We start from the raw sequence: 25,230 nt of genomic DNA on the forward strand, positions 1-25,230 counted from the left end.
AGGGAATGGCCACAGAATGGCAGGAATTGGCCCCGACAGTCACAGGCTTAGCACCAGGTTCAGTGGGTTCTTCCATCCTTACAGGATAAAGTGACGGCTCCTTTTCCCCACCAACATTAATTACATCACCTCATACACTCCTTCTGATGATCTCCACTTAACTTTTGGTGACTCAATTATAATTATGAAATATAAGTTCTGAGTCAGGGTTCTTGCTTGCAGATATTACAGATAAAAAGCAGAGGCCCTATCATGGGTAACCAGAGTCGCTCTAATGAATAGTTCAGGAATTCTTGCCAGTGTCCTTTATGTGTTGCCAAATAGCGTGTCCTTCAGTCAGGACGCCACCCCAGTGAGTGGCACAGAGTCAGCGTTAGAATTAGGTTGATTCAAATGACAAGTTGTTTGTGAATTATCCGCCCCTAAATTAACCTCATATTTCCTGAACCCCAACTTTCTTTCATTTTAACTTATTTTTTTCAATTGTGGTAAAATATCCACAACATAACATTTAGCACTTTTAGCCATTTTTAGGTGCACATTGCAGCAGCATTAAGTGACTTAACATCGCTGTGCAACTAGCACCACCCTCCGTCTCCAGAACTTTCTCATCTCGCACAACTGAAACTCTGTGCCCATTATACAATAACTCCCCCTGCCCCTCCCCCCAGCCCCTTGGCCAGCCCCCTTTTACTTTCTGTCTCTCTGAGTTTGGCTACTCTAGGTACCTCGTATAAGCGGAATCCTACAATATTCGTTCGTTTGTGACTGGCTTATTTTACTTCGCAGAATGTCCTCAAGGTCCTGACTTTCTTTCGTGCTGGGAACATAAAAGGAAAGTGAGAACGAACCTTGGCTACAAGAAGCCTATAATCTGTCAGACGGGATAAGCTTGTCATCAGTTATTTATTCATGAAACGTATTTTGAACTCCTCCGTGTGCCAGGCCCTCTTGGATATCTGCCAGTCCTCGTAATAATTACTATTTGTTGCGTGTTTGTTGTACCCAGGGTACCGTGCTAAGTGCTTGAAATCGATTGGCTTATTTGATTATCATGAGAATAATCCCGTCAGCCTGGGTACTGTCATTATTCTCTCTTTAAAAGTTAGGTATCTGAGGTCAGCGGGGTGAAGCAGCGTGTCCAGAAACGGACAACCCGTAGCACAGTCAGACCCACACGTGGTTGATGCCAAAGGCCTGCTCTTAGCCCTTGGACTGCGCCGCTGCCCCGCAGGACCGTATGGGGCTCTGCCGTTCAGAACAGCCCACCTCCCAGGATCTCAAGGACCAGCCAAAGGAGGCAGAGCAGGATGTTTATGCCCTAATTTTACAGTTGAGATAACTGAAACTTGCAACACTAAGCCACTGTGCTTACATTTCCCTGACGATGGCTGAAAATGTGTGACTTTCCTCTGTATCATGCTGCTGCAGGCATTATTACACCCCAAGTGTTTTGATTTTTTCTTTTTTCTTAAGGGCTTGGAGCTTTAGAATAGACTTTTCTATTTATCTATTGAGTTAGACTTTTCTGAAGTCTTCTTGAGGATTCTGGAAAGGCCTCTTCTTGCTGTTCTGCCAGCACTGGCATTTTGCTTTAGCAGAAGAATCCCAAGAACAGCTGATTCATGCAGAGAGAAATGAAAATTTCATTACCCTTTTCAGGACATTTGCAAGATTTGAAAAGAAGGATTTTAGTGCCAGGCTGGCAGGCAGTGCGGGTTTGGTTGGAGCCTGGTGTTTCAGCCTGGCCTTTAGTTCTTTCGATTGTTTTCACTGTCTGAATTTTCTAGAAACCTGTGGAGGGAAGCTTCCTGGATAGAGTCAAGACAAGTCATCGCTGCTACTTTTCTAGAGCCTATGACACATAAGAAACTTATCTGTTACTGACCATGGGTAGCTAAAATCTTTCAGTCAGGGATTTCATAGCTTGCTACCAGGAAAGGCAGCTCTTTGGTGGTATTCACTTTCTAACTTTACGTTCCCCGCGAGAATAGGCTGTTTGCCTGTTTTTCATGACAGGGGCCCTTTGTGTGGACTACTGAACTGAATTTCAGCCTCCTCAAACCACTTCATTCACTTAGAAATCGGTATTTGGAAGCGGCTGTTGGCTATTCCCCCCCCCCCCCCCACTGATCACTGAAATATAATCCCAGTAGTATTACAAAAACCACATTCATTTTTGCAAGTCTGTCTTCTCCATGGTCTAAATATTACAGTGAGCAAGAAAAGGGACAGTTCCTTTGAGTGGACGTACTTGCGTTGGATTGTTTTAAGACAACATGAAATTCTAGTTGGATTCATAAAACTATGTCCTGGGGAGGGATGTCCCAAAGCCCAACCTTGGGAAACTCTAGAGACGAGTCATTTTTATTTTTAAAGATCTACCGCAAAGTGGCCTCTTGCCTGCTGTGTGGCACCAGGATTTTATTAGGTTGTGGGTGGTTTAGTGAAAGAAAGCCACAGTAGTATTTTGGGGAAGGCTGAACGAGAGTATGGAGAAGAAAGTATAAGACGAAGGATTGATTGGTGATAACTGAGAGAAGGGAGATTTCCTTCTGACCAGTGACCAGCGGGAAAGACTTTGGGTCCTTCTGGAAACTGTAGCAGGCTTGCATTTTGTTGGGTGCGGCAAAGATAAAAGTGCTGTAAGAGGACTCTGATTTGAACCTCTTCATTGAGCCTTCTAGGGAAAGTAATTAAGGAAATGATTGAGGGAAAGGAATCCTTGTCAATCTTCCTAATAAAACTTGTTGAACAAGAGCCTTCCAGAAAATGTACCAGGATGTCGTAGCGCAAAAAGGCTGTGACAAAAGACGTCTCCCTCCCCGTCATGTTCCTGAGATGGTCTGACGATAAAAAACTGGGCTGAGTGGAGTGTGAACCTGAGACTAGCATCATTGCAAAACTGCAGCTCTGGAAGAAGCATCTTCGGGGTCCTCTAATCCAAACCTCTTCCTTCCCCCTCACCCCAGTCGCTTTCCGGGAAACGGAGATGAGAAAGATGAAACAAACTGCTTAGGTACCTGTTATTACTCTGTAAACACTTGCAACTTACTCAGACCGTGCTCGGGAAGCAACTCCAAAAAATTGTTTTTAATTCCATTCTACTCAAAGCAAAGACGAAACCAAATCCAAAGTATCAGAAGGAAAAATGAAACAACTAATGTTGCTGTGTCGGTGGTAACATTGATCTGGAAGCAGGAGCTGCCATGAATTCATTTGTTCTATAAGAACCGATCTTGAAAATGGCAATGGTGGAGTAAAACCAAGAAAACAGAGGAAAATGGGCGTGAGTGCCCCCGACAAAGCGCTCTGAGCCAGTGACCCAGGGGGAGCCGGGGGCACCACTGTTACTCTAGAGAGAAGCGTTTGGGGTCCTCAGGCTAGAGCTTCAAGCATCTCCTGCTCCTAGGCTGAAGGCGCTCAAGGCCATTCTTTTAAACAATGAAAATGAGAACTCCCAGTTTGCTAATATGGAGAGTCTTCAGAACTACTTCAGAGGCAGTTGATCTTCCTTTAGAAACGATGCTCTTCAGCTAACGTTTGTGTCAGCTGAAAACAGAAGTTCAGAGCGTGTGCACTTGTCTTGTCTCCGACTATCTCCCTGAAGTTGAAAACTGGGTGCTTACAGGCGATTAACATTCTGATTCTGTTCATGGTTCGTGCCAGGCCTTACCAAGGAGTCTTCCCCAGGGTCTGCCTTCCCACCCCTCCCGCAACTGTGACTCGGGCCGTGGAATCCCAGAACCTTGGTCTAACCTGCTCGTGTTTGCCTATTTCCAGCTCCCAGAGCAAGCCTGGTGGCATCTTGTTTTTATGTGAAGGGGAGAGGAACAGAAGATGATGGTGTTTATGGAGGGTCATTAGGAGTGGAGGGGCCTAGACCTACAAGAAGGGAAGAGGAACCTGGGCTTCAGAGCACTAAGAAAGCTAACCATAAAAATGGAAAGGGGATCTTGAAGTTTCACCAGAGGCTGGGGCAGCAGGAGAGCTTCAGCGCCCGGGGCCCTGGAATCAGAAGCTTGCTTTGTTTTCCCTCCTCTGTGCTGACTCAGTCCACGACGACTTTGGCTGGTTTCTCAACGTCTCTGTTCCGCATTTTTCTTGGGAGTGGCAGCACTGATTCCTGCCTCCTCGGGGTGCTGGGCTAGCCTGAAGTTTGAGTGAGGAGGGGCATTTTCCCTTGCTGTTGTGTATAATTTGTTTTTGTGTGGAAACCTCTCTTGTGCCCAGCGTTGCCAGTTTGCCCTGACAACTAGGGTTGGGCCTTCTCCGGGCTTCTGCTGCCCCCGCTGGGGATGCCTCGGGAAGTCTGCTGAGTCTGAGGAGTGGACGGGCCCGCCTTCTAGTTGCTGGGGGTCAGCGCTCGGCAATCGCTTGTGCCCGGGTGAAGTCACTGGAGGAGAACAGTGGCCGAGAAACGTGCAAAGAGGCCCCAGGGTGGGCCCCGTGTAGTAACTTTCGGTTTCTTTGTTCGAGGAATGAATCTGTGCCTCAGTTTGTCCGTTTGTTCCTTAGCCTTTAATTCACGGAGGGCCTGGCCTGGGCCTGGTGCCCTGGGTCGTCAGAAGGACTCTATCTGGGCTGGGAGCCACCTGGCCACAGCTGTGCCACCAGCAAGACGTGAGGCTGGAGGCCAGTCCCTCTGTAGGTTTGGGGTGGAAGGGGTAGAAGGCACAAGAACACACAAGGTCTTCTGCACAATCAAGGGGTGACAGGACCTGCTCCCTGACTTAGGGTCCTTGAGAGACTGAACAAGACCTGCGTGCAGAGCACCGGCCCACGTGCCCCAAAAACGTTCACTAATACAGCTTCCCTTCAGGCCATGTCTGCGAAGTGAATGACCCAGACTCAGGGCTCTCTAAGGGTCCGTGTATTTTGGAAGTTCTACCCGCTGTGCTTTCATTTTCTCAATGCTCTGAACCCTGAAAAACTGCACACCATCAATTTTGTACTTAAAACAATTAACATTTTTCTACTTAAAAAAAAAAATTAGTTTGCTTTTAAAAAAATCAAATTTTTTTTTTACTTAAAAGAATCTTAAAAAAAAAAAAAGAATCTTGTATTCTATGTACAGGTGATGTGTAATCACTAGCTAGTGACTGTGACCCTGTCACCCTAGCGTGTGGTGCAGGTCCCCTGTTGAATGAGGCTCAGGACAAAGGCGCACCAACATTTACTGGGTGTGGGCTGTGTTCCAGGCCCCGTACTAGGCCTTTCCCTCACTCATTATGTAATCCTCTTTGGAAGGTGTTTATACTCCCATTTTACAGATAGGGAAACTGTGCCTCAGTGAAGTTAAGTAATTTGCTCTGTGTCTCACAGGCGGCAGGATGAATCAGGATGGTAAGTGAGTTAGTTATCTACTGCTGCGTGACCCTATAACCACAAACTTAGTGCCTTAAAACAACACACATTTATTATCCCACAGTTTCTGAGGGTCAGGAGAGCAGACATGGCTTGGCTGGGTCCTCTGCTCAGGACATTCTCTGCACAGACCAGCAGTCGAGGTCTGGTCCAGGGCTGCTGTTTCATTTGAGGATGGGATCGGGGAGGATCTGCTCCCAGGCTCACATGGTTTGGGGCAGAATGTAGTTCCTGGCAGGTTGTCAAACCGAGGGCCTCAGTTTCTTGTTGGGCTGTTGGCTGGAAGCGGTCCTTAGTTGTCTGTCATGTGAGCCTCCCCGCCATGGCTGCTGGCTTCCTCAAAGCCAGCAAGGGAGATGGTCTCCTCATTAGACAGGTTGCAGGCTTACATAACGTAATCACGTGCATCCCATCGCCTCCACTGCGTTCTGTTGGTTCAGAGCAAGTCACAGGCGCCGCCTGCCCTCCAGAGGAGGGAACCCCACAAGAGGGTAAACGCCAGGAGCTGAGGCTCACGGGAGCCACCCTAGAATCTGTGCACCCACAGTAACCCAGGGGGAAGATGCCACTTCATTAATCCAGGATATAAGTACTGAAGGGCCGTGAGGGAAAGGAGGGATCTGAGGAGAATGGGGCTCATCTGGGGAGGCTGGGCTGGGACTTAAATGAACCAACTGCCGTGAATGCGAAAAGAAGACCAGCGAGCGGCTTGTGACGGAGCAGCTGTGAGGAAAGGGCCCGACGTGGAGCCAGCAGAGGGCCGGGGGGCAGGGGTGGGCAGAACACAGATGGGCAGCCCGGGGCCCAGCACCGCATCCTGGGAAGAGAGGCCATAAATAAACACAGCCTGGCCCTGGGAAAACGAGCCACCGTTCAACTCTATAAATTCTGCCCTAGCATCTCCCAGGCACACGCGTTTGACCTGACACAAGGGGACGGAGGTTATGAGTTTAGTGATGCATTTCTCTTTTGAAGAAAGACGTGCTGATGTATTTTTTTAAACACTGCCTGAGCCTCGAAACAGTTTGAGTGGCAGGAATGATGGGCCTGTGTTTTTCTCTCTGTGAACAGAAAGCGAAACTACCGATAGTGTGCCCAGTGATGAAGAGAGCTCGGAGGTAAGCATGGTGGCACCGGGGCAAAGCCTTCCCAACTGGCACGTCGGTTTCCCTGCTGCTAGTGAAGTTTCTTTTCTTTTGATCATGAGTTTCACTTTTGGATTTTTTTTTGGTGGTGGTGGTAAAATATACATCACATAAAATTTACAGTGCTTTTGGATTTTGACTTACAAAATGAAGCTTTGGGAAGTAAACGGGAGGGAAGGGAGTAAGATGTTACTGTAAGAAAGGAGGCTAGGACGGCAGGAAAAGGCCAAGGAACACTGCTATGCTTACCGCCATAAACATCCTAATTCACAAGCAGAAACAGAAGGTCCAAGTGGCCCAAGGCAACGATAAGAAGTCAGTGTCAGAAAGTGCTAAGCAAAAGTAGCTCCCCAGATACTGGAGTGTCCCCTCCCCCCGGCCCGCCCTGTGATCCCTGCCCACGGGCCAGGTATGTGTTCAGTCCGGATTCCAGGGGCTTTGCTTCTGATCTCCCTCTTCTTGGCTGGGCTCAGACAATGGCAGGAAATGGCTGTAACTGTGAGGGGAAGCATTCCTGCGAAGCCTGCTTTGTGTCTGTGTTTGAGTGAGTGAGTGAGAGACAGACAGACAGACTGACTGACTAGTGGTTGTCTGAATTAGTCATTTCCCAATGTACTAAATACTTTAAAGGATAGTCCAGGAATTCTGAAAAGACAGTAGGTGTAGATGCGCACATACATTCGGAACCTGTTTCTTCAAGGTCAGAATTCTAGCTCCTTCTCTGAATGCTTCAAGGTCAGAATTCTAGCTCCTTCTCTGAATGACGCCACCCTTGAAGCCAGCTATTTGCAGGCACTCTGGAGCTCTAAGCTGTACCCGTTTGAAAGCAATCCAGGGGCGTTCCCTGTCTTTTATTGGGTTCCTCGCTTCCCGCACTCTGAAAATGCAGCTTGACTCAAAGATCAGATCGGGCCATCTGTGAGGACTTAGTCGCCCTGACACACCAGCCATCCTGGCCCAAAGCTACCTAACCATGAGGCTGGGCAGCCGGAGTAGAGGGGAACCAGAAACCAAGTTGCTGCCTTGTTTTCCTGCCTTCATAGGACAGTCTTGGCTAGATTTCTGGAAGGTAGCCAATGGGCATGGATAAAAAGGGAAGAGAAACTGTGCTTGGGGCATGCATGGCTGGGAATGGATTTTAGTTCAGGGGTGTGGAGTCGCTAAGGTTCTCGTTTATTCCATGCCTCTTAAGAAATTCAGACACCAACACATGGGAAGAGTGGCACATTTTTTAAAAAGCCATTCAAGAGAAGGCAAAGGAAATGTATATCATAATTATTTTCTTTGAAAGGGCCGACCACACTGGCGGAAGAGGAACATTGAAGGCAAACAGTACCTCAGCAACATGGGGACCCGAAGCACGTACCTGCTACCCAGCATGGCGACCTTCGTCACTTCCAACAAGCCCGACCTCCAGGTCACCATCAAAGAGGAGAGCTGTCCCGTGCCTTACAACAGCTCCTGGCCCCCGTTCCCAGACCTCCCCCTCGCCCCCTCCGTGACCCCAGCGCCCAGCAGCAGCCGGCCAGACCGGGAGACCCGGGCCAGCGTCATCAAGAAGACCTCCGACATCACCCAGGCCCGCGTCAAGAGCTGTTAAGCCTTCGACTTCCCCTGGTGGTTGTTGGGATTTCTTGGCTTTGTTTTATTGTTTGTTTGTATTATATTTTTCTTTCTGACACCTATTTTAGACGAATCTTAAGGGAAAAAGCCTTGACAATAGAACTTTGATTGCTGTGTCCAACTCCAGTACTGGAGCTTCTTTTTAACTCAGGACTCCAGCCCCTTGGTAGACGCATATCTCTAGAGCCTGCTGGATCTCCCAGGGCTGCTCCCTCAAGTTCAAGGACGTCATAGGACCAACACCCACACGGGCGGTGAGGTGCTGCATTGCCTGCGGTCAAGGCCAGCAAGGTGGAACGGATGCCTCTGAATGGAGGAGAAAATGTGAACTAGCTGGAATTTTTTATTCTTGTGAATATGTACATAGGGCAGTACTAGCGACGTTGCAGTCTGCTTCTGCACCTTATCTTAAAGCACTTACAGATAGACCTTCTCGTGATCCTGCTCTGTTTCATAGCACAGTCAGCACCTCTCTTCCCTGCTCCCCTCCCCTCCCAGCCCCTCCCTTCCCATCGCCTCTCCCTTTGCATCCCCTCCGCTCCCAGCTCCTCCCTTCCCATCTCCTCTCCCTTTGCATCCCCTCCCCTCCCAGCCCCTCCCTTCCCATCTCCTCTCCCTTTGCATCCCCTCCCCTCCCAGCCCCTCCCTTCCCATCTCCTCTCCCTTTGCATCCCCTCCCCTCCCAGCCCCTCCCTTCCCATCTCCTCTCCCTTTGCATCCCCTCCCCTCCCAGCCCCTCCCTTCCCATCTCCTCTCCCTTTGCATCCCCTCCCCTCCCAGCCCCTCCCCTCGCTTGCCTCCCCTTCATCCCACCCCCTCCCCTCCCCTGCCCTCCTATCCCCTTCATTTTCTTTCCTCCTTTTCCTCCCCTCAAAGGCTGTGTTCCACGTCCCTGAGGAGGAGAAGAAAATGAACTTCTCCACAGATGTCCCATTTTAAAAGACTGCTTTAAAAAACAAAACAAAAAAAAAAAAAAAGGAAAAAAAATCTTTCTAATCTGCTATGCTTGAATGCCACGCGGTACAAAGGAAAACTATCATGGAGAGATTATGCAAATTCCCAGATTTGAAGAGAAAAATACTCTAATTCTAACCAGAGCAAGCTTTTTTATTTTTTATACCGGGGAATATTTTATTCAAGGTAAAATTCTAAAGAAAATATAATTGTTTTTTATCTTTTCTACAGCAAATTTATAATTTTAAGATTCCTTTTCTTGTTTATCGGCAGTTGTTATTACATCCTTGTGGCACATTTTTTTTTTTTAATTTTGTAAAGGTGAAAAAGCTTTTATGAGCTCATGTAGCAATCAAATTATCCTGTGGATTGATAATAAATGAATATGATATATAGTTAAATTTTTAATGGGCATCACGCCTGGCTTTGTGTGTGTCCCTTAGAGCACAGTCACGGGATTGGACTGGTGCGATATCGTTTCTTCTGGTGGACCAGAACTTTCCCCCTTTCGACCCTGGAGGTTTCTGTTGTGAGATGGCTTCCTCTGTTAGGTGCTCGCCCGGAGCTGGACGTTGTGCTGCGTGTCTTACATGATGATTTCACTTGTTCACTCATCCAGGTTGTGCACAGGATAGAGATTTATCTCCGTTTCACAGGGAGGAGATGGAGACTTAAAAGGAAAATGCCTTTACTCAAGGTCACATAGGTAGTCAGAATCCAAGGCTGGTGTGACTCTGGAGGAGTCTTTTTCCACCCACATCTGTGTTTTTCTTGTTCTTAAACATAGGACTAAAATTCTGTGTTTATGTCACATACCAGGCTCACAGATAAGACCTTTTTGAGAACAGGAAACATTTGTTGGGTTCCTCGTCAGAGTCAGTCTTCTTTCTAAGACCTGGGGCCTCAGACCTAGGCCCTGCCCTCAGAACTTAAGGCATGTCTTTTCTAGTGACAAATGTGAATTCCAGAACCCCAGACTTCACCCACCACCCAGTCTCTGACCTTGGGAAAGAAGGCCGCGGCGCTCACCCCTCATGTTTCCACGATGTCCAAAAAATCAGCCTACGAAGACTTAGCCGCCACCCTACTACCTCTCGGGGGCTTCTGGAGGAGATTGCTAGGTTAATATTTGAAAAGGTTCCTTCAGTGAAAGGACAAAGGGCTAATTTTAATGCCTCTCTCTGTGGGTGGCTGCAGATATAATTAGTGGCCATAAAATTATCCAGCCCTGAACAAAAATTAACTGAAGCATTTTACTAGTTGCTGTGCTGTGGTTGAAATGCCAGGGTTGATGGTTGGCTGCTTCCGCGAGGAGCGCCCTGGTGACTCTGGGTCTCCCCGCGCTTCACGGAAAGCCTCGCTTTCTGTGCTCGTCACTGGAGACCTACCCTTCTCCCAGATCCTGAGTAAACAGGTCCAGTTCTTTGCGACTTGTATCTAAATGCTTCTACTGAATCATCCTGGTTTAGAATAAATTAGAAACCAATAACGGAAGGGGGCGCTCAATCACATGGCCTGGAGATCAAAGGGTTAAGGCCAGCTCCTGGTCCCTGTGCCCCTTCCCTCTTCCAAACGCAGAGGGAACCCGCAGCTCACTTCCTGACCCCTGTCAGCAGCTCTGCGGGGCCCAGACGCCACCTCACGTGCTTCCTCCTACACGGTTATGACCGGAAGTACAGCATCTTACCAGGTGAGAGAAGATGGGGGATCTGGAAATGCACCACTGAGGGACTAAAGGTGACCATCCACTGCCAAGCAGGCCACGGAAAACAGAATCATGTTTAAATTATTTCTGAGAAAGGCTGTTGTGTTTCTGTGTTACTTGCCAGGAGTGTAGGAAAGGACGCTAGTCAGCCCATGCCTAGGGTTGGCCTGAGGAAGAAAAACAAATGAGATGGGGCAACTCAGGGACTGCAGCCTCAGACCTCATTGTCCGTTACAGGAAGTGCTGGGGACACGTGCTGCTTTCGTCTGGCGTCTGTGTGAGCTGATATGCTTTTATGATGGGCGTGTGTGTGTGTGTGAGTGTGTGTGTGAGTGTGTGTGTGTCTGTGTGTGTGTGTGAGTGTGTGTGTGTGTGTGTGTGTGTGTGTGTGTGTGTGTGTGTGTGTGTGTAGCTAGCAAGCTCAGCGGCTTACTTTGCAGCCAGCACCTAGGTCACCCCTTGGTAAGAAGGAGCCGGTACAGATGTGAACTGTGAATCCAGTGACAGGAACTTCCGCCCACTCAGAAGGCTGAGAGAACCCAGCACATCCTGAACCACAAAGGGCTTCCAGAACGCCGTTTGCAAGTCTCCAAATAAATCCATGCTCAACCATAACATTTTTTCCATGTTTTGATGAAGTAACTGCCAAAGGAGGTGTTTAGTCTATTTAAATGTATTTATAGAGAACAAGAAATACACATGGAAAAGAAATGCACACAAATCCATTGGCCATCAGAACCCCAAAATAGTCTCCTTTTTTTTCCCCTCCCAAATCTAAAGTGTACTAAACTATCAGTAACCACTACTGAGATCAAAATTTTAGGAATGAGGAAGGTGCGCGATTGGGTTTCAGGGTTCTGAGTTTACAAATTTGAGCTTTTGGAAGTATTTTGCATGTGAATGAAAATGATGTTAAGCCCCAAATGGCCTCCTGCCCTAATGGAACATTAGACATTCCATTTGCTTGAGGCCATTCTTTGAAGATTGAATTCATTAGGTTTTAAAAGCCCCCCTGTTATTCTAGCTATGGACAAACAGACCCAGATAAAAGGTGAGAATAAGAAGCCCGCTATTCTGCCAAATCTCTACTGAGGCAAGACAGAAAAAGCACACTAGGAAGAAGTTTGCAAGCAGGTAGCCAAGATGGGTCCTGGCGTGCAGTGTCAGGTACCCTGCGTCTCAGTAGCAGTTTTGGTTTACGGAGAGAAAGGAGGCAGAAACTGGTTTTTACCTGATGGTGTTCAGCTACTTCATCTTGAAACGCCACACCCTGGCGCCTCCAGGGCCAGGATGGTCAGAGCCAGTGGGACCTGAACCTGACCAGCCAAGGGGGCTGGGAACCAGCTCTCCATCTGTTCCCAGGCTGCAGTAGACCCCTCCCTGAGGGGACCCCAGTCCGTGGGACTGGGAGCTTCTCGAGGTTGTGTGCGAGTCACATTTGCATCCCACATGTGGAAGTTAGGCAGTCACCCCCGGGATCTCCTCCTCCTCCCCTGGGATCCACATACCAGTGTCAAAAGAACAGGGCCAGGCCCTTGGGCTGTCCCCCTTTGGAGCGTGGCCAGCCACAGACCTGGAGAGGAGCGCCCCAGGTTGTGCCAAACTTTGGGTCAGGGGACACAAGAAGATGGTGGGTGAGATGTTCGCTCCTGAGGCTGCCGGCCCTCTGGACCCTGGCACCATCCCCTGCCTTGGCTTGGGCAGCGCTGGCCCTGCTGGGTGGACAGACAAGGGTTTCTGAGGTTTCCTTCTGTGGCCACACTGACAACAGGTGCAGGGGCTCTGCTACCGAAAATAGTGCCTGGAAGGAAGGAAGTGGCCAGCCTAATAGCCGGTGTGAGCAAAAATGTGAAGTCTGTCCAAGAACTTGAGTCATACCGTGGAAGGATTGGAAGGATCGAGAAGTAGGACATGGCAGAGTTCACACAGTCAGAAAAGAGCATTTTCTGGAGTCCTTCAGGCAATTTCTTAAGAAGAAAAGCAGCATGGGTGCTTCGGCTCCTCTGAGCACGCTGCCCTTGGGAGACTTGGTCAGTTTCTCTGTATCTGCTTTGTAAACACGTTCAGACAGAGCTTGCTGGCTCTGAGGAATGCATTGCGCTGGATTGTGCAACTCTGGCTCCGTTAACCCCTCACACACACGGCCAGAGAAACGCCACCGTCATGTGCAACAGCTGATTTTAGTAACACAAATGTTTTTGCATGTGCAAAACAAACTCCAGGGTGATTGCATCACTAAGTTTTGGTTTTGGTTGAGAAGAATATTTTAAAATCTAAACATCCAAACATTCAACACCGTGAATCATCAGGGAAAAAGAATCTCCAAGATGATCCATCTACCGGAAGCTTGGGTCGTAGATCTGAAAATGCTCATATTCTCCAGTTCTCTCTAATGCACCAGATCAAAGACATTGTTTTCAATCCACAAATTATACTTGAATGCGCTGTCTGAAGTTTCAGGATAATGTTAGCGCTAGAGAGTGTGAGTTCTTTATGGTTCGTGATAGCTAAGCCTTTATTCATCCCTAGAATTAATGAGATTATAAACAGATTTCTCCTGCCTTCCCTGAAGGCTATAGCTTTTCTCTGGGAAGCTCCTGTATCATGTTTTTTAATTTAATTATGAAATATGCTATTAATTATATTTCACATGCTGAGCTGTAGCATATTCAACATATAGCCAAACAGGAATATTAGTAAAAGTGTAGAATGCAGGCCAAGGCCATTGCTCAGATTTCACCCTGAGGGCTTCAGGGATCATTTGCAAGACAGCTGTGACATGGGAAGGACGCCACAGGCTGGTTTAAAAGATTTGTGTTTGCAAACTTTATTTGCAAGATTGATTTAAAATAATATAATTCCAAGTGCCTTTCTTTAGCACCTCATGAAGTTAACTAAGGAAACTAATTGTCTTCATCTGCCCAGGATTGATGGGGTTCCCAGGATGTGGGATTTTCGTGCTAAAACTGGGAAAGTCTCCGGCTAACCAGAAGGAGTTGGTCACCCTAAATTTAATGCTGAGGTCCAGAGAACGCATATCATTTTGTGTTCGTTGAGGATTTTCTGAACCCAGGTGAAAGCCTCATGAGGAAGCGTTATTGAGGGTATATTGTTGATGACTCTATTACTAACGTATTAATTTGGTAGTAGTGTTCTGTTAAGAAAAGTAGACTCATTCATTCAACACTATTTATTTATTCCCTCTGTTTGTTAATAATGTTCTAAGTGTTAGAGGGCTGTACAGAAGTGAATAAAACAAAGTCTTTGTTTGAATAGAGATTAAATTCTAGTAGGGGTGGGCATCCAAACAATAAATAACCTTTCAGAGACAATAAATAGTCTGGAGAAAAATAAAGCTGGGTAAGGGAGACAGGGAGTGATGGAGATATTCAAAGCTCTTATTTTAGAGCTTAAAGGATCCATTGAAGGGTTGACAGTTGCAAAGGCCCGCAGTTAGTGGGAAAGATGGGGAACAGTGTGTATCCGCGGGGTTCAGTTGCAGGAAACAGAACCCACTCTGGCTCTTTTCAGCAGAGAGGCATTGGCCAGGGAGAAGCAGGTGTCTGCGTGGTTGGAAAGGCTGGAGGGGCCGACCGCAGGGCTGCCTCCCCCTCTGCCAACCGTGAAGGTCGGAAATCGGGAGGCTGGCACTGGAGGCACTGATCGTGAGGACGTGCTGCCTTAGCTGAGATCCGAGAGCCAGGAAGTCCCTGTCAGCCCCCCCCCCCCCCAACTATCTCTCAACACCCGTTAAATTAGTGACTGAGCCTTGAGGATGCAGCTTTAGAAAGTCCCAGTGTCGCACAGTGACTTTGGCCAGTGGTTACAGGTGAATCCGCGGGAAGGTGGCTTCTGCTTCCATCCTGACTCCTAGTCTCACGCAAGCGCAGATAACTAGGGGAACCTAATTCACAGTTAGAAGCCCCGGGCAAGAAAGACCAGGAAATGTGGCCCTCGAGCCCTCGATTTCCAGCTTTGGCCTTAGAGGAAGCCAGACGAGAAAAAGATGGGCGTGGGGACTGCTGAGTGCCTATTTGGGACATGCATGCATCTCAAGGAATCCACTCTGCCAATAACAACAAAGGAAGTAAAAACTCCAAAGTAAGAACATCCAGAGAACAGAATCTTCATCCTGTACTCCCTAGTGTATATGGGAAGGCAACATGGTATAGTGGAAAGAGGTGAGGTTTTTTGTTGGTTTTTAAAAAATTTATTTATTTACTTATGGCTGTGTTGGGTCTTCGTTTCTGTGCGAGGGCTTTCTCTAGTCGCGGCGAGCGGGGGCCAGTCTTCATCGCGGTGCGCGGGCCTCTCACTGTCGCGGCCTGTCTTGTTGCGGAGCACAGGTTCCAGATGCGCAGGCTCAGTAGTTGTGGCTCATGGGCCCAGTTGCCCCGCGGCATGTGGGATCTTCCCAGACCAGGGCTCGAACCCATGTCCCCTGCATTGGCAGGCAGATTCTCAACCACTGTGCCACCAGGGAAGCCCAGAGATGAGGTTTTTGAAATCAGATGAACCTGGGTTTAGTTCTCACTTGCTGATGACTTTTGGGAAATCTCTTAATATCTATAAGAAGCAGGGGTTTTGTATATAAAATAGGGTATTAACATCTTATTTGCAAGAATACTGTAAGAAATAAGATCATGCTATTAGAGTCTGGGCTGTGTTGTATGCACTCAGTTTTATCAAGCATGTAATCTGGATATAAAATAGCTAGGATCCATATTATAGAGCGCTGCTTCCAAATTACCCAGCCGCTCCCAGACTTACATTAATTCAAGAATTTATCACTGAGGATCTCAGAGCTCAGACATGTGACCCCAATTTCTTTCTTTTTTTAATGAGTTTTATTTTAATAAATTTATTTTAGTTATTTATTTTTGGCTGTGTTGGGTCTTCATTGCTGCATGCGGGCTTTCTCTAGTTGAGGCGAGCGGGGGCTACTCTTTGTTGCGGTGAGCGGGGGCTACTCTTTGTTGCGGTGCGCGGGCTTCTCATTGCGGTGGCTTCTCTTGTTGCAGAGCACGGGCTCTAGGCTCCCGGGCTTCAGGAGTTGTAGCACGTGGGCTCAGTAGTTGAGGCTGGCGGGCTCTAGAGCGCAGGCTCAGTAGTTGTGGTGCAGGGCCTTAGTTGCTCCGCGGCATGTGGGATCTTCCCGGACCAGGGCTCAAACCCTTGTCCCCTGCATTGGCAGGCAGATTCTTAACCACTGCGCCACCAGGAAAGTCCGACCCCAATTTCTATGTAGCTAAAATTAGTGGGTCTTTTTTTCACCCCTAGATCCTCGGCCATTCTTTATTGGGCAAAGCTAATTTTATTATTGAGTGGGCTTAGAAGGAGCTAAGAAAATATTCCTTCCTGGTAGAAGTTGAAGGAGAACAGAATCTGCTGGTAGTGACTTTTATTTTTAACAACATGGACTCAAACACATTTTTAAAATGCCTTCTAAAACCACCAGGTGGAATTTAATTAACTTTTGATTATTGAGGTGATCCTAATTTGCTTCGTTCTGGGTCAGCAATATAATTTTCATCATAGGCCAGCTGGCACGGTAATTCCCACCAGATTCATGGGATGCATGACATTTTGACTCAGCGATTTTGAAATTAGGTGCATTTCAACATACTTATAAATCAGACAAACAAACTATTAGGCGTTTGTGTTTCTTGTTATACTCCTACCCTATCCTAGAATGTTATTTTAGGTCATGCACAGGATGAGGGAGCTTGTGTGGCAGATGCTTTGATAGAGGCTAGACATAGACCAGATGTGAGGGCAGGAGAACTCCCTTCCAGGGCATGTGTTTGCCGCAATTGATTAACACTGGAGCTGAGAAGCCTCCTGGGAAAAGAGCAAGAAGAGTGTGTCAGACACTAGATTCAGGGAGGACAATCTAGCCTGAGGATGTGATCAGTAAGATGCCGAAGATGGTGGGCGCTGTTCTCAGTAGTGTTCTGACTGCTGCTTGAGCCCATCACCCTTGGAGTGTAAAGACACTCCATCACCCCTGAGGGGTGGGTAGCCTGAGGAGAGAATGGCTGAGGGTACGTAAGCTGTCATCTCAGGACCCACACCCCTTTTTACGCGGAGGTTTATTTCCTACTTCCCTAGCTCTTTCTTAGTGGTTGGATAGCAGTGGCCTTAGCCTGGGGAGCAGATCCAGTAGAATGATGGGAACCACCCTGGAGAGGGCAGAGGCAGGTCATCTGAAAAAATAAAGGTATAAGAAATAGCACACACTGCTGTATTTAAAATGGATAACCAACAAGGACCTTCTGTATAGCACAGGGAAACTCTGCTCAATATTATGTAACAACCTAAATGGGAAAATAATTTGAAAAAGAATAGATACATGTGTATGTATAACTGAATCACTTTGCTGTACACCTGAAATTAACACAGCATTGTTAATCAACTATACTCCAATATAAAATAAAAAATTTAAAAAAATTTTTAAAAAGAAATAGCAAAGAAAATGTGCCAAATAAAGAAGGAAATAAAGTAAACATAACATGCAGTGATTATAACATAAAATAATATGACAGCCTTGAGACTAAACATGAGTCATATCAATAAATGGAACAGGCTTTACTGGTTTCTTCTCTTTTCTTGTTGTAGTGACAAATGAGCCAATTATCAAATTAACTTACAAGACAATGTTATATTTAAGAGGCACACCTCAATCACAGTGATTCAAAAGACCAAAAAGAAACAGGCAAAGTTATACCAGAAAAATAAAAACAATAAGAAAGAAGGGTGATGATTCTTATATTAGACAAAGTGAATTCAGGCCAAAAAGCTTTAAATGAGAGAAAAAAGGATGCTATTAATATATAAACCTGAAAAATCACAGTTCACAATGAAGATAAATTACAAACATCTATGCACCAAATAATACAGCAACCACCAGTATAAAGCAGAAATTATGTGAAATGAGAATAGCAATAGATGAAAACACATTAGTAAAAGGAGACTTCAACACACCACACTCAGCATGGCAGTTCTAGTGGAAAGAAAATAAAGATGTAAGTGTTTTAAACAATTTAATAAATAATAAGGTAGATCTTATGCATGTATATTCAACACTATGCCCTAATAATAAAGATTGTCTTCTTTTCAAATGCAATGAACATGGATCATTTTGAAAAATTGATCATATATTCCTTTTGTGGTCTCAGTAAATTAGCCCTCTGGGTGAGGGGGGCACCGAGCCCTCCCAAGGAGACCCTTTCTCCCAGAGCTTTGTGTAAATTCCTTCCAGGCACCTGCATCTTGGCCTGGTTTGACTTTGTCCTCCTGTACGTTCTTGTCACCTATTTCCAGACTGAGAGACTTATTCTTTCTTTTAAAGCTAAGAAGTTTTTCAGAGGCAATAAAGCAAAGCCCTTAATTGCTAAGCAGGAAGGGAGGGGATTTGCTGTGTGAGCGCTTGTAACCACCATGAAAAGTTTGTTTGCTTTATAACTTTATTAAAAAAAAAGAATCAAAGAACACCCAAAGCAAAAATAACCACACACATGGACACGCAAAACTGCAAAATACTTTTATAGGAATTATTCTTAATTTCTATATCAGATAGGAGTTGGTCTTTCGCAATAGCCATGTGTTCGTACTCATTCAAATGACGCTGGAGGCGCTGGGAAAAGGAGGCTTCGTGTCTTAGCACAGCCATGAAAAGACACATTTGCTCATGAGCCCTCAGGAAATGAAGTCTGATAGAGAAGAAATTAGCCTAATGGTGGTTCAGGCAGGAAGCTTAAAATAAGCATAACCATTGTCTTCTTCCTTTTTAGATTGGTTTTCCCTCCACGCTGTGATCTGAACTCTGTGATCTCCAGGGTTGAGGCTGGAGGGGGAGTTGGGATGACAGAAAGGGTAGAGGTACACACAACTTTTGAGCTGGTGGACATAGCTCCAGCTCTGAAGAATTCTCAAGGCCTTGTAATTTTTGGACACTGCCCTATTTTCTCCAGTTTAACACTCACTTTATTTTCCCATATGTTAACATTTATGAACTTAGGAGCTGTAACGCATGCCCTGTCAAAATGGTTTGCCTGCTGCTGGGCAGAGGAGTGAGGTGCCAACATGGTTGGCACTGCCTATGGCCACAAGCTTTGCCAGTGTAGAAGTATCTCTTCCTCCACTTTGCCACTTCTGTTTCATTATTTGCATTGGTGGCACCACACACTGTTAACTTTGATTTGTGTCCCTAACGGTCACAGAAAATGTCTTCACAAAGCTTACACTGCTTTACTGTACTGAAGCAAAAGCATTACAAATTGCCCCATCACACAGGGTAAATTATGAAAATTTTCAAAGCCAGGGAAAATTGGTGTGACCACTTCATGCATCATGAAAAAACTCTTATTTAGGCTTCAAAATCTTTCAAAAGTTTCTAGTGACTTTCAATAGAAGCTGCATAACATTTAACTTTAAAAAAGGAAAAACAGAATTATGTTTAAACAAAGAGGAAATGCCAACAAACCCCTAGGGTTCTCTGTGATGCCTTCAAATTACATTGTCAACCTTGAGTGTGCCAAGCTCTTTAGCATGACTCAGGGCAGCGTCTCCTAAGGCTGTGAATAACTGTACGTGTCCAAAATGACTTGGAAAAATATTTAGTCTCTGATTATGAAATAAACTACAGCTAAACTCTGGTAATAAAATCAGCATATAATTGTGAAGGGTGGAAGGTGTGTATCTAGAATCTTTTTTTTTTTTTTTTTGCATGTGCAGTTGTCCCAGTACCATTTGTTTAAAAGACTATCTTTTCTCCATTGTGTTTCCTTTGCTCCTTTGTCAAAGATCAGTTTGCTATATTTATTAGGGTGTGTTTCTGTGTTCTCTATTCTGTTCCATTGATCCATTTGTCTATTTTTTTGCCAATACCACACTGTCTTGATTATCATATCTTTGTAGTTAGTCTTGAAACTAGGTAGTGTCAGTCCTCCAACTTTGTTCTTCTTTTTCAATATTGTGTTGGCTATTCTGGATCGTTTGCCTGTCCATATAAACTTCAGAATCAGTTTATCAATATCCACAAAATAGCATGCTGGAATTTTTATTGGGATTGCACTGAATCTACAGATCAAGTTAGGAAGAACTGACATCTTGACAATATCGAGTCTTCCTATCAATGTGTTGTACATGGAATAATCTCTCCATTTATTTAGTTCTTCCCTGATATCTTTCATTGGAGTTTTGTAGTTTTCTTTGTATAAATCTTTACATATTTTGTTAGACTTATACCTAAGTAGTTCATTTTGGGGGATGCTAATGTAAACAATATTGTGTTTTTAATTTCAAATTCCACTGTTCATTGCTGGTGTATAGGAAAGCAATGGCAGCATATAATTGCATAGGTAAATGAATACTAAAGTTATTTAAGACTATGCATAGTAAATTCAGCCACTCTCTCTCTCTCTCTTTTCCCCCTCCTTCTTTCTTTCTAACTTCTCTTATTTCTTTCTCCCACTGAAAGGCTTCTAGTCATTGATAGAGCATCTTACAATCAATGACATCTTAGAATTGGGGAAATACGATGTCTTTTAGGTTGCTCAAGTGAACCATTAAGGGATGAAGGGCTAGGGATGATTTCAAACAAATGAGATTACTGGGTGTTCTTAGAGAAGATGCTGAAAAAAATGGAATCACCATAGAGAGTCAAGGGCAGATAAATATAAGCAAAGACTGGGTTCTTCCAACATATTTGGAGTGGAAAGAGTGGGTTTGTGAGCACGGCAAGTCAGTCAGATGGGAAGATCAGCAAGTTGCAGTCTCAAAAGAAGGGAAGTCAGTGAAGTTTGACATTTAGAATCCAAGACTTGAGTGGAAGAGATCTTGGTCACATCCTTGATGGATGCTTTCATTTAACAGATAAGGAAAATGGGCTCATGTGGCAGAAAAAATCTGCAGAGCTGAGACTAGCTCCTAGGTGACCAAGACCCTGTTCCAGGGATTTTCTGTGGGATGAATAAATAAATAATGGATTCTGGCGTGATTGTCTGAATGCTTCATCTATGATTTCAAACTCTAACACAAACTATGTTCCAAGTAAAAACAGTTCCATGGGATGTGAATAGGCATTTATTTATTACTTGTTTGGCATTCATTTTGTGCCATATTTTTTCTCTTGTCCTCACTTAAAAAAATGGTTGCGATATAACTTACATGAAGCAGATGTATTCAGTTCTGTGAGTTTTGACAAATGCACAGCCACATAGCCATCACTACAATTAAAATATTTCCTTCATTCCAAAAACTTCCCTCTTGCCCTTTTGTAGTCATCGCCTCTCCTACTCCTAGACTTTGGCAGCCACCTATCAGCTTTCTGTTCTAGAAGTTTTACCTGTTTCAGGATGTCATATGAATGACATGATACAACACGTAGCCTTCTGAGTCTGGCTTCTTTCCTTCACATAATGTATTTGCTATTCAACCATGTCCTTGCATGTTTCAGTAGTTCATTCTTCTTTGTTACAGAGTAGTATTCCATTGTACACATCACAGGTTGTTCATCTATTTAAGATATAGGGGAGGAAAAATCTTTTTCCTCTACCCTGTTAGGTTCATTGAGTGGAGCACTGAAAATTAAACAGACAAAAAAGATTAACAGGAAAAAAAAGGAGGGGAGGAAGTTGTATCCTTTCATCTCAACCCAGGGTCTTTATTTCCTGCCCCAGAAATGACCTCTTGCCAGAATGATTGGCAGCTGGAATGTTACAACCTTCAGGAGGACCGCACCTCCACCTGCAAGAGGATGGTCCGGCTACAACAAGATAATCATATAAAAAGTGATATCAATCTATTTTCCCAAGTTTGGTTTCAAAAAGGCTAAGGATACAGGTTCACTCATGGGCCTTTGATGGCAAATACTTAACAGAGATTTTAGTGAAGCAGTGCTTTAAATTATCAATGTGCCATCATTGTTGTCTCTCTTGACAGAACCATGTGGACTGAGCTAGAGGAAGGCAAGATGACTATGAGTTCTTAGACCTTACAGAAGCCTGTTAAAACAAGTTATCTTGGGTGCTGGAACAAGGGAGGTACCACTTCCTTCCTGTTTTAAAACCACCTCATGCATCCATGCCATGCGCAGCATCTCAAGTCACGCTTGGAGGATGGCCCTGCCTCTTTTAGCTGGGTCTCCACAGGACCGTGCAGAGTAGAGCTTTGCCTTTCTTTGCCAGTGTCAACTGGACACTACATGAGTGAGAAATAAATTTCATAAATACAATTTTATATTTCATATAAATAAATAATAGTATTTTGCCACTGACGTTTGGGGGTTTATGTGTGATAGCAACTAGCACTATCTTAACTAATACAAGATGCTTTATGATTGACTTTCCCTAGAATGTCAGCCCAGGTTTGCTGGAGATTTGGCTACGCGGTGACCAGGTACTTGAGGGTGTCTTGGTAGGTGATTACACTAAGACCAATGTACCTTAAACCAATATTCAGTGCATGTGTACACCTTTCTGAACAAGAAGAAGGAAGGCTGATATTTAACATATAAGTCTGGATCCTTGAATGTTGAGTAGATTTCCAATACACAGTAAGTACCAGCTTATATAGAAGGAAACATCCATTTACTGCAGATTTTTTAAAGTTCTTTCTTGGATTTCTATATCCAAATGAACAGTTTTAGAATTACCTGTTCAGTAATTATTTATTGATGAATTAATTTAATTGGAGAAGAAAATACAAGAACTTTATATGCCCATCCAGGTTTGCGCAAAATTGTTCAGATATCTTAAACAAACAAATAGTCCAAATAATAATCACTTGAGTTCTTAAATGTCTTAACAATATCTATAGACGACTACTTAACCACCAAGATAATATTACAAAATCTACTGTGTTTTGTTTTTCATTTCAAGCCTTCCCCCTATAAGGAAGGATCCCATGTTAGGACAGCTCACTTTCACTTCAGTAACTGGTGGGGCTTAGTCTCCTTCCTTTATCAGTCTGTCACAGGGGCTTCTTGGACTGGGAAGTTTGCCAGGTTCCTCACATTTCAGCCACAGAAAGCAAAACTCACTGGAAGAATACACTTCCCTTCTCTTCCCAGCAATAACTGCTTTATCCAATCACCAGGAAGTCCTGTCCCCTGTCAGCAGTACAGTGTGTTTATGTGTGTGTGTGTATGTGTGTCTTACCCACAATGTGGCATTAAAAAGACATAAATATTGGGACTTCCTTGGTGGTGCAGTGGTTAAGAGTCTGCCTGCCAATGCAGGGGACACGGGTTCAAGCCCTGGTCCAGGAAGATCCCACATGCCGCGGAGCAACTAAGCCCGTGCACCACAACTACTGAGCCTGCGCTCTAGAGCCCGCAAGCCACAACTCTGAGCCCACGTGCCACAACTACTGAAGCCTATGTGCCTGGAGCCCGTGCTCCACAACAAGAGAAGCCACTGCAATGAGAAGCCTGCGCACCGCAGCGAAGAGTAGCCCCCGCTCACCTCAACTAGAGAAAGCCTGCGTGCAGCAACGAAGACCCAACACAGGCAAAAATAAAACTAAAAAAAAAAAGATACAATATGTAAAAAAAGACATAAATATTAAGATGCAACAGAAAAGGGCTTTTCCCATGACTCCCTGGAAATCCCTAATCTGTCTGATAAGCTTCATTTGCTGCTTTCCTCCTGCAGGGACCACTCCTGCCTATGTTGGATGGTGATCTTTCCTATACCTGCCAGGCAGTTCACCCTGGGGGATCCTGGGGGGTGGGTGGGCAGTTGTGCCTATTTGCATTGGTCTCTAGGCACCCAAATTGTGCTCACTTTTCTCTTCTAGAAAAGTGATTTACTCCCCCCCAAATATTTCTTCTTTCTGATAACATATGGCTATAATGATAACTCTGATTCAGGAACATTCCTGGACAGTAAATTTAGTGAAAATATGTATACTGCTCATACCTGGTGCCCCAGTTACTGTTGCTGCATAAGAAATTATGCCTAAAATTCAGCAGCTTCAAACAACCAGCTCATGGATTCTATGGGTTTGGAATTTAGACAGCAGGGATGGCTTGCCTCTGTTCCATGATATCTGGGACTTAGACAGCTGGGGGTGTCACAGCCTTTGGGGGATAAAATCATCTGAAGACTCCTTCATTTGCACGTCTGGTGCCTGGCCTGGGAGCACTTGAAGATGAGCACTGTGGACTGGAGAACCCATCCAGTGCCTCTCCACGTGAATGCTTCCTCACAGCATGGCGGCCCCAGGGTAGCTGCACTTCTGGTGTGGAAGCTCAGGGCTCCAAGTGCAAGTGCCTCAGCAAGCAAGACAGAAGCTCCACGGCCTCTTATGACCTGGAAGTCACAGAGCATTATTTCCACTGGCTTCTACTGGTTACAGTCGAGTCGCAGCCTGCCCAGATTCAAAGGAATGGGAATTGGACCCTACATCTGGATAGTTAGTGGTAAGGTTCTAGAAGAGCCTGGATACTCTTGTAACCTTTCCAGCTTTGGAAAATACAATTAGCCGTGCCAGATTCTGCTTTTAGAGGTTGTAAGGGGATTTGTGTTGCAGAATTTGAAACCACACACGGTCGGTGCTTGTGCTTTGCAAACAAAGCGCTCTGGGGGTCCAGGAGGGGCAAAATCTTTCCTCACTGAGATGAATCTGGTTGCATTTGAGCTAAACCTGGCAAGATGGGGGAGGCAAGAGGGAACACTAGGCCGAAGGAGACTGCACTTTTAAATACAGGGAGGTAGGGAAGTATGGGGTAATGTGACTACATCATTGTACCTACAGAGTTGGAGGGGGTACGCCGGGGTGGAGGGAGAGAAGCTTGAAATGTACACGGAGCCAGAATTTGTGTGAGCATTTGACTGACAAAGCAAAAGCCCAGGAAAGCTGTTTATATCTGCCCCTCCTGCCTTCTCCCTCCCCCCCATTAGTCTATATACATTTAAAATATTTTATTGTGTCACTTGAAATAAAGTGAGCACTCCTTTGTTCTTCTGATACATTTAGGCATAAACATATTTTGCTGCCTTCTGGGCTCTCATTTTTATACCGTTAACTTCTTTGCACACCATCTTGGCCCCTCATGACCACTTCGATTTTCTGAGATCTTATTCAAAATGTAGAGAGAATGGACCCACTCGGACTCACTTTTCCCTGGCTGTCTCCTCCATTCCTTCCAGCTCTCTCCTTGCTCCGTCAAACTGCGCCTGATTCGGTCTCACACTTATTTTTACCTTTAGCTGTGTGTGTTATTCATGCCTGAAGCAGCCTGCCCCCTGGATACAGGCCAGTCATCCTGAACATTTTGCAAGGCAAATTTATTGGAAGTTGGGTCCATATTTAATCATCACTGTATCCCTAATGCCTAGCAAGAAGGTAAGGTACCGTGGTTGGCTCAGCCCAGCCCATACCTGGATGTTATTCAAAGTAGAATCAGGAAGGAAAGTTAATTTAAAAATA

The 25,230-nt window shown here is 45.3% G+C and overlaps 1 protein-coding gene across 4 annotated transcripts in view; it reads left to right on the forward strand.

Annotated features, from left to right (window-relative positions):
• The window catches only part of IRF2 (interferon regulatory factor 2), an 84,943-nt gene extending 75,446 nt beyond the window's left edge, over nucleotides 1–9,497 (forward strand). For all 4 annotated transcript variants that reach the window (XM_082375358.1, XM_082375357.1, XM_082375359.1 and 1 more), the window contains 2 exons: nucleotides 6,439–6,485; nucleotides 7,804–9,497. In XM_082375358.1, coding sequence (XP_082231484.1) covers nucleotides 6,439–6,485; nucleotides 7,804–8,112 — 356 coding nt within the window. In that variant the 3' untranslated portion in view covers nucleotides 8,113–9,497. The remainder of the gene's footprint in view (nucleotides 1–6,438; nucleotides 6,486–7,803) is intronic.
• Nucleotides 9,498–25,230: the final 15,733 nt, after the last annotated feature.

The sequence above is a fragment of the Balaenoptera borealis genome, assembly GCF_965194805.1.
Source record: "Balaenoptera borealis genome assembly, chromosome: 21".
NCBI classification, from domain to species: domain Eukaryota; kingdom Metazoa; phylum Chordata; class Mammalia; order Artiodactyla; family Balaenopteridae; genus Balaenoptera; species Balaenoptera borealis.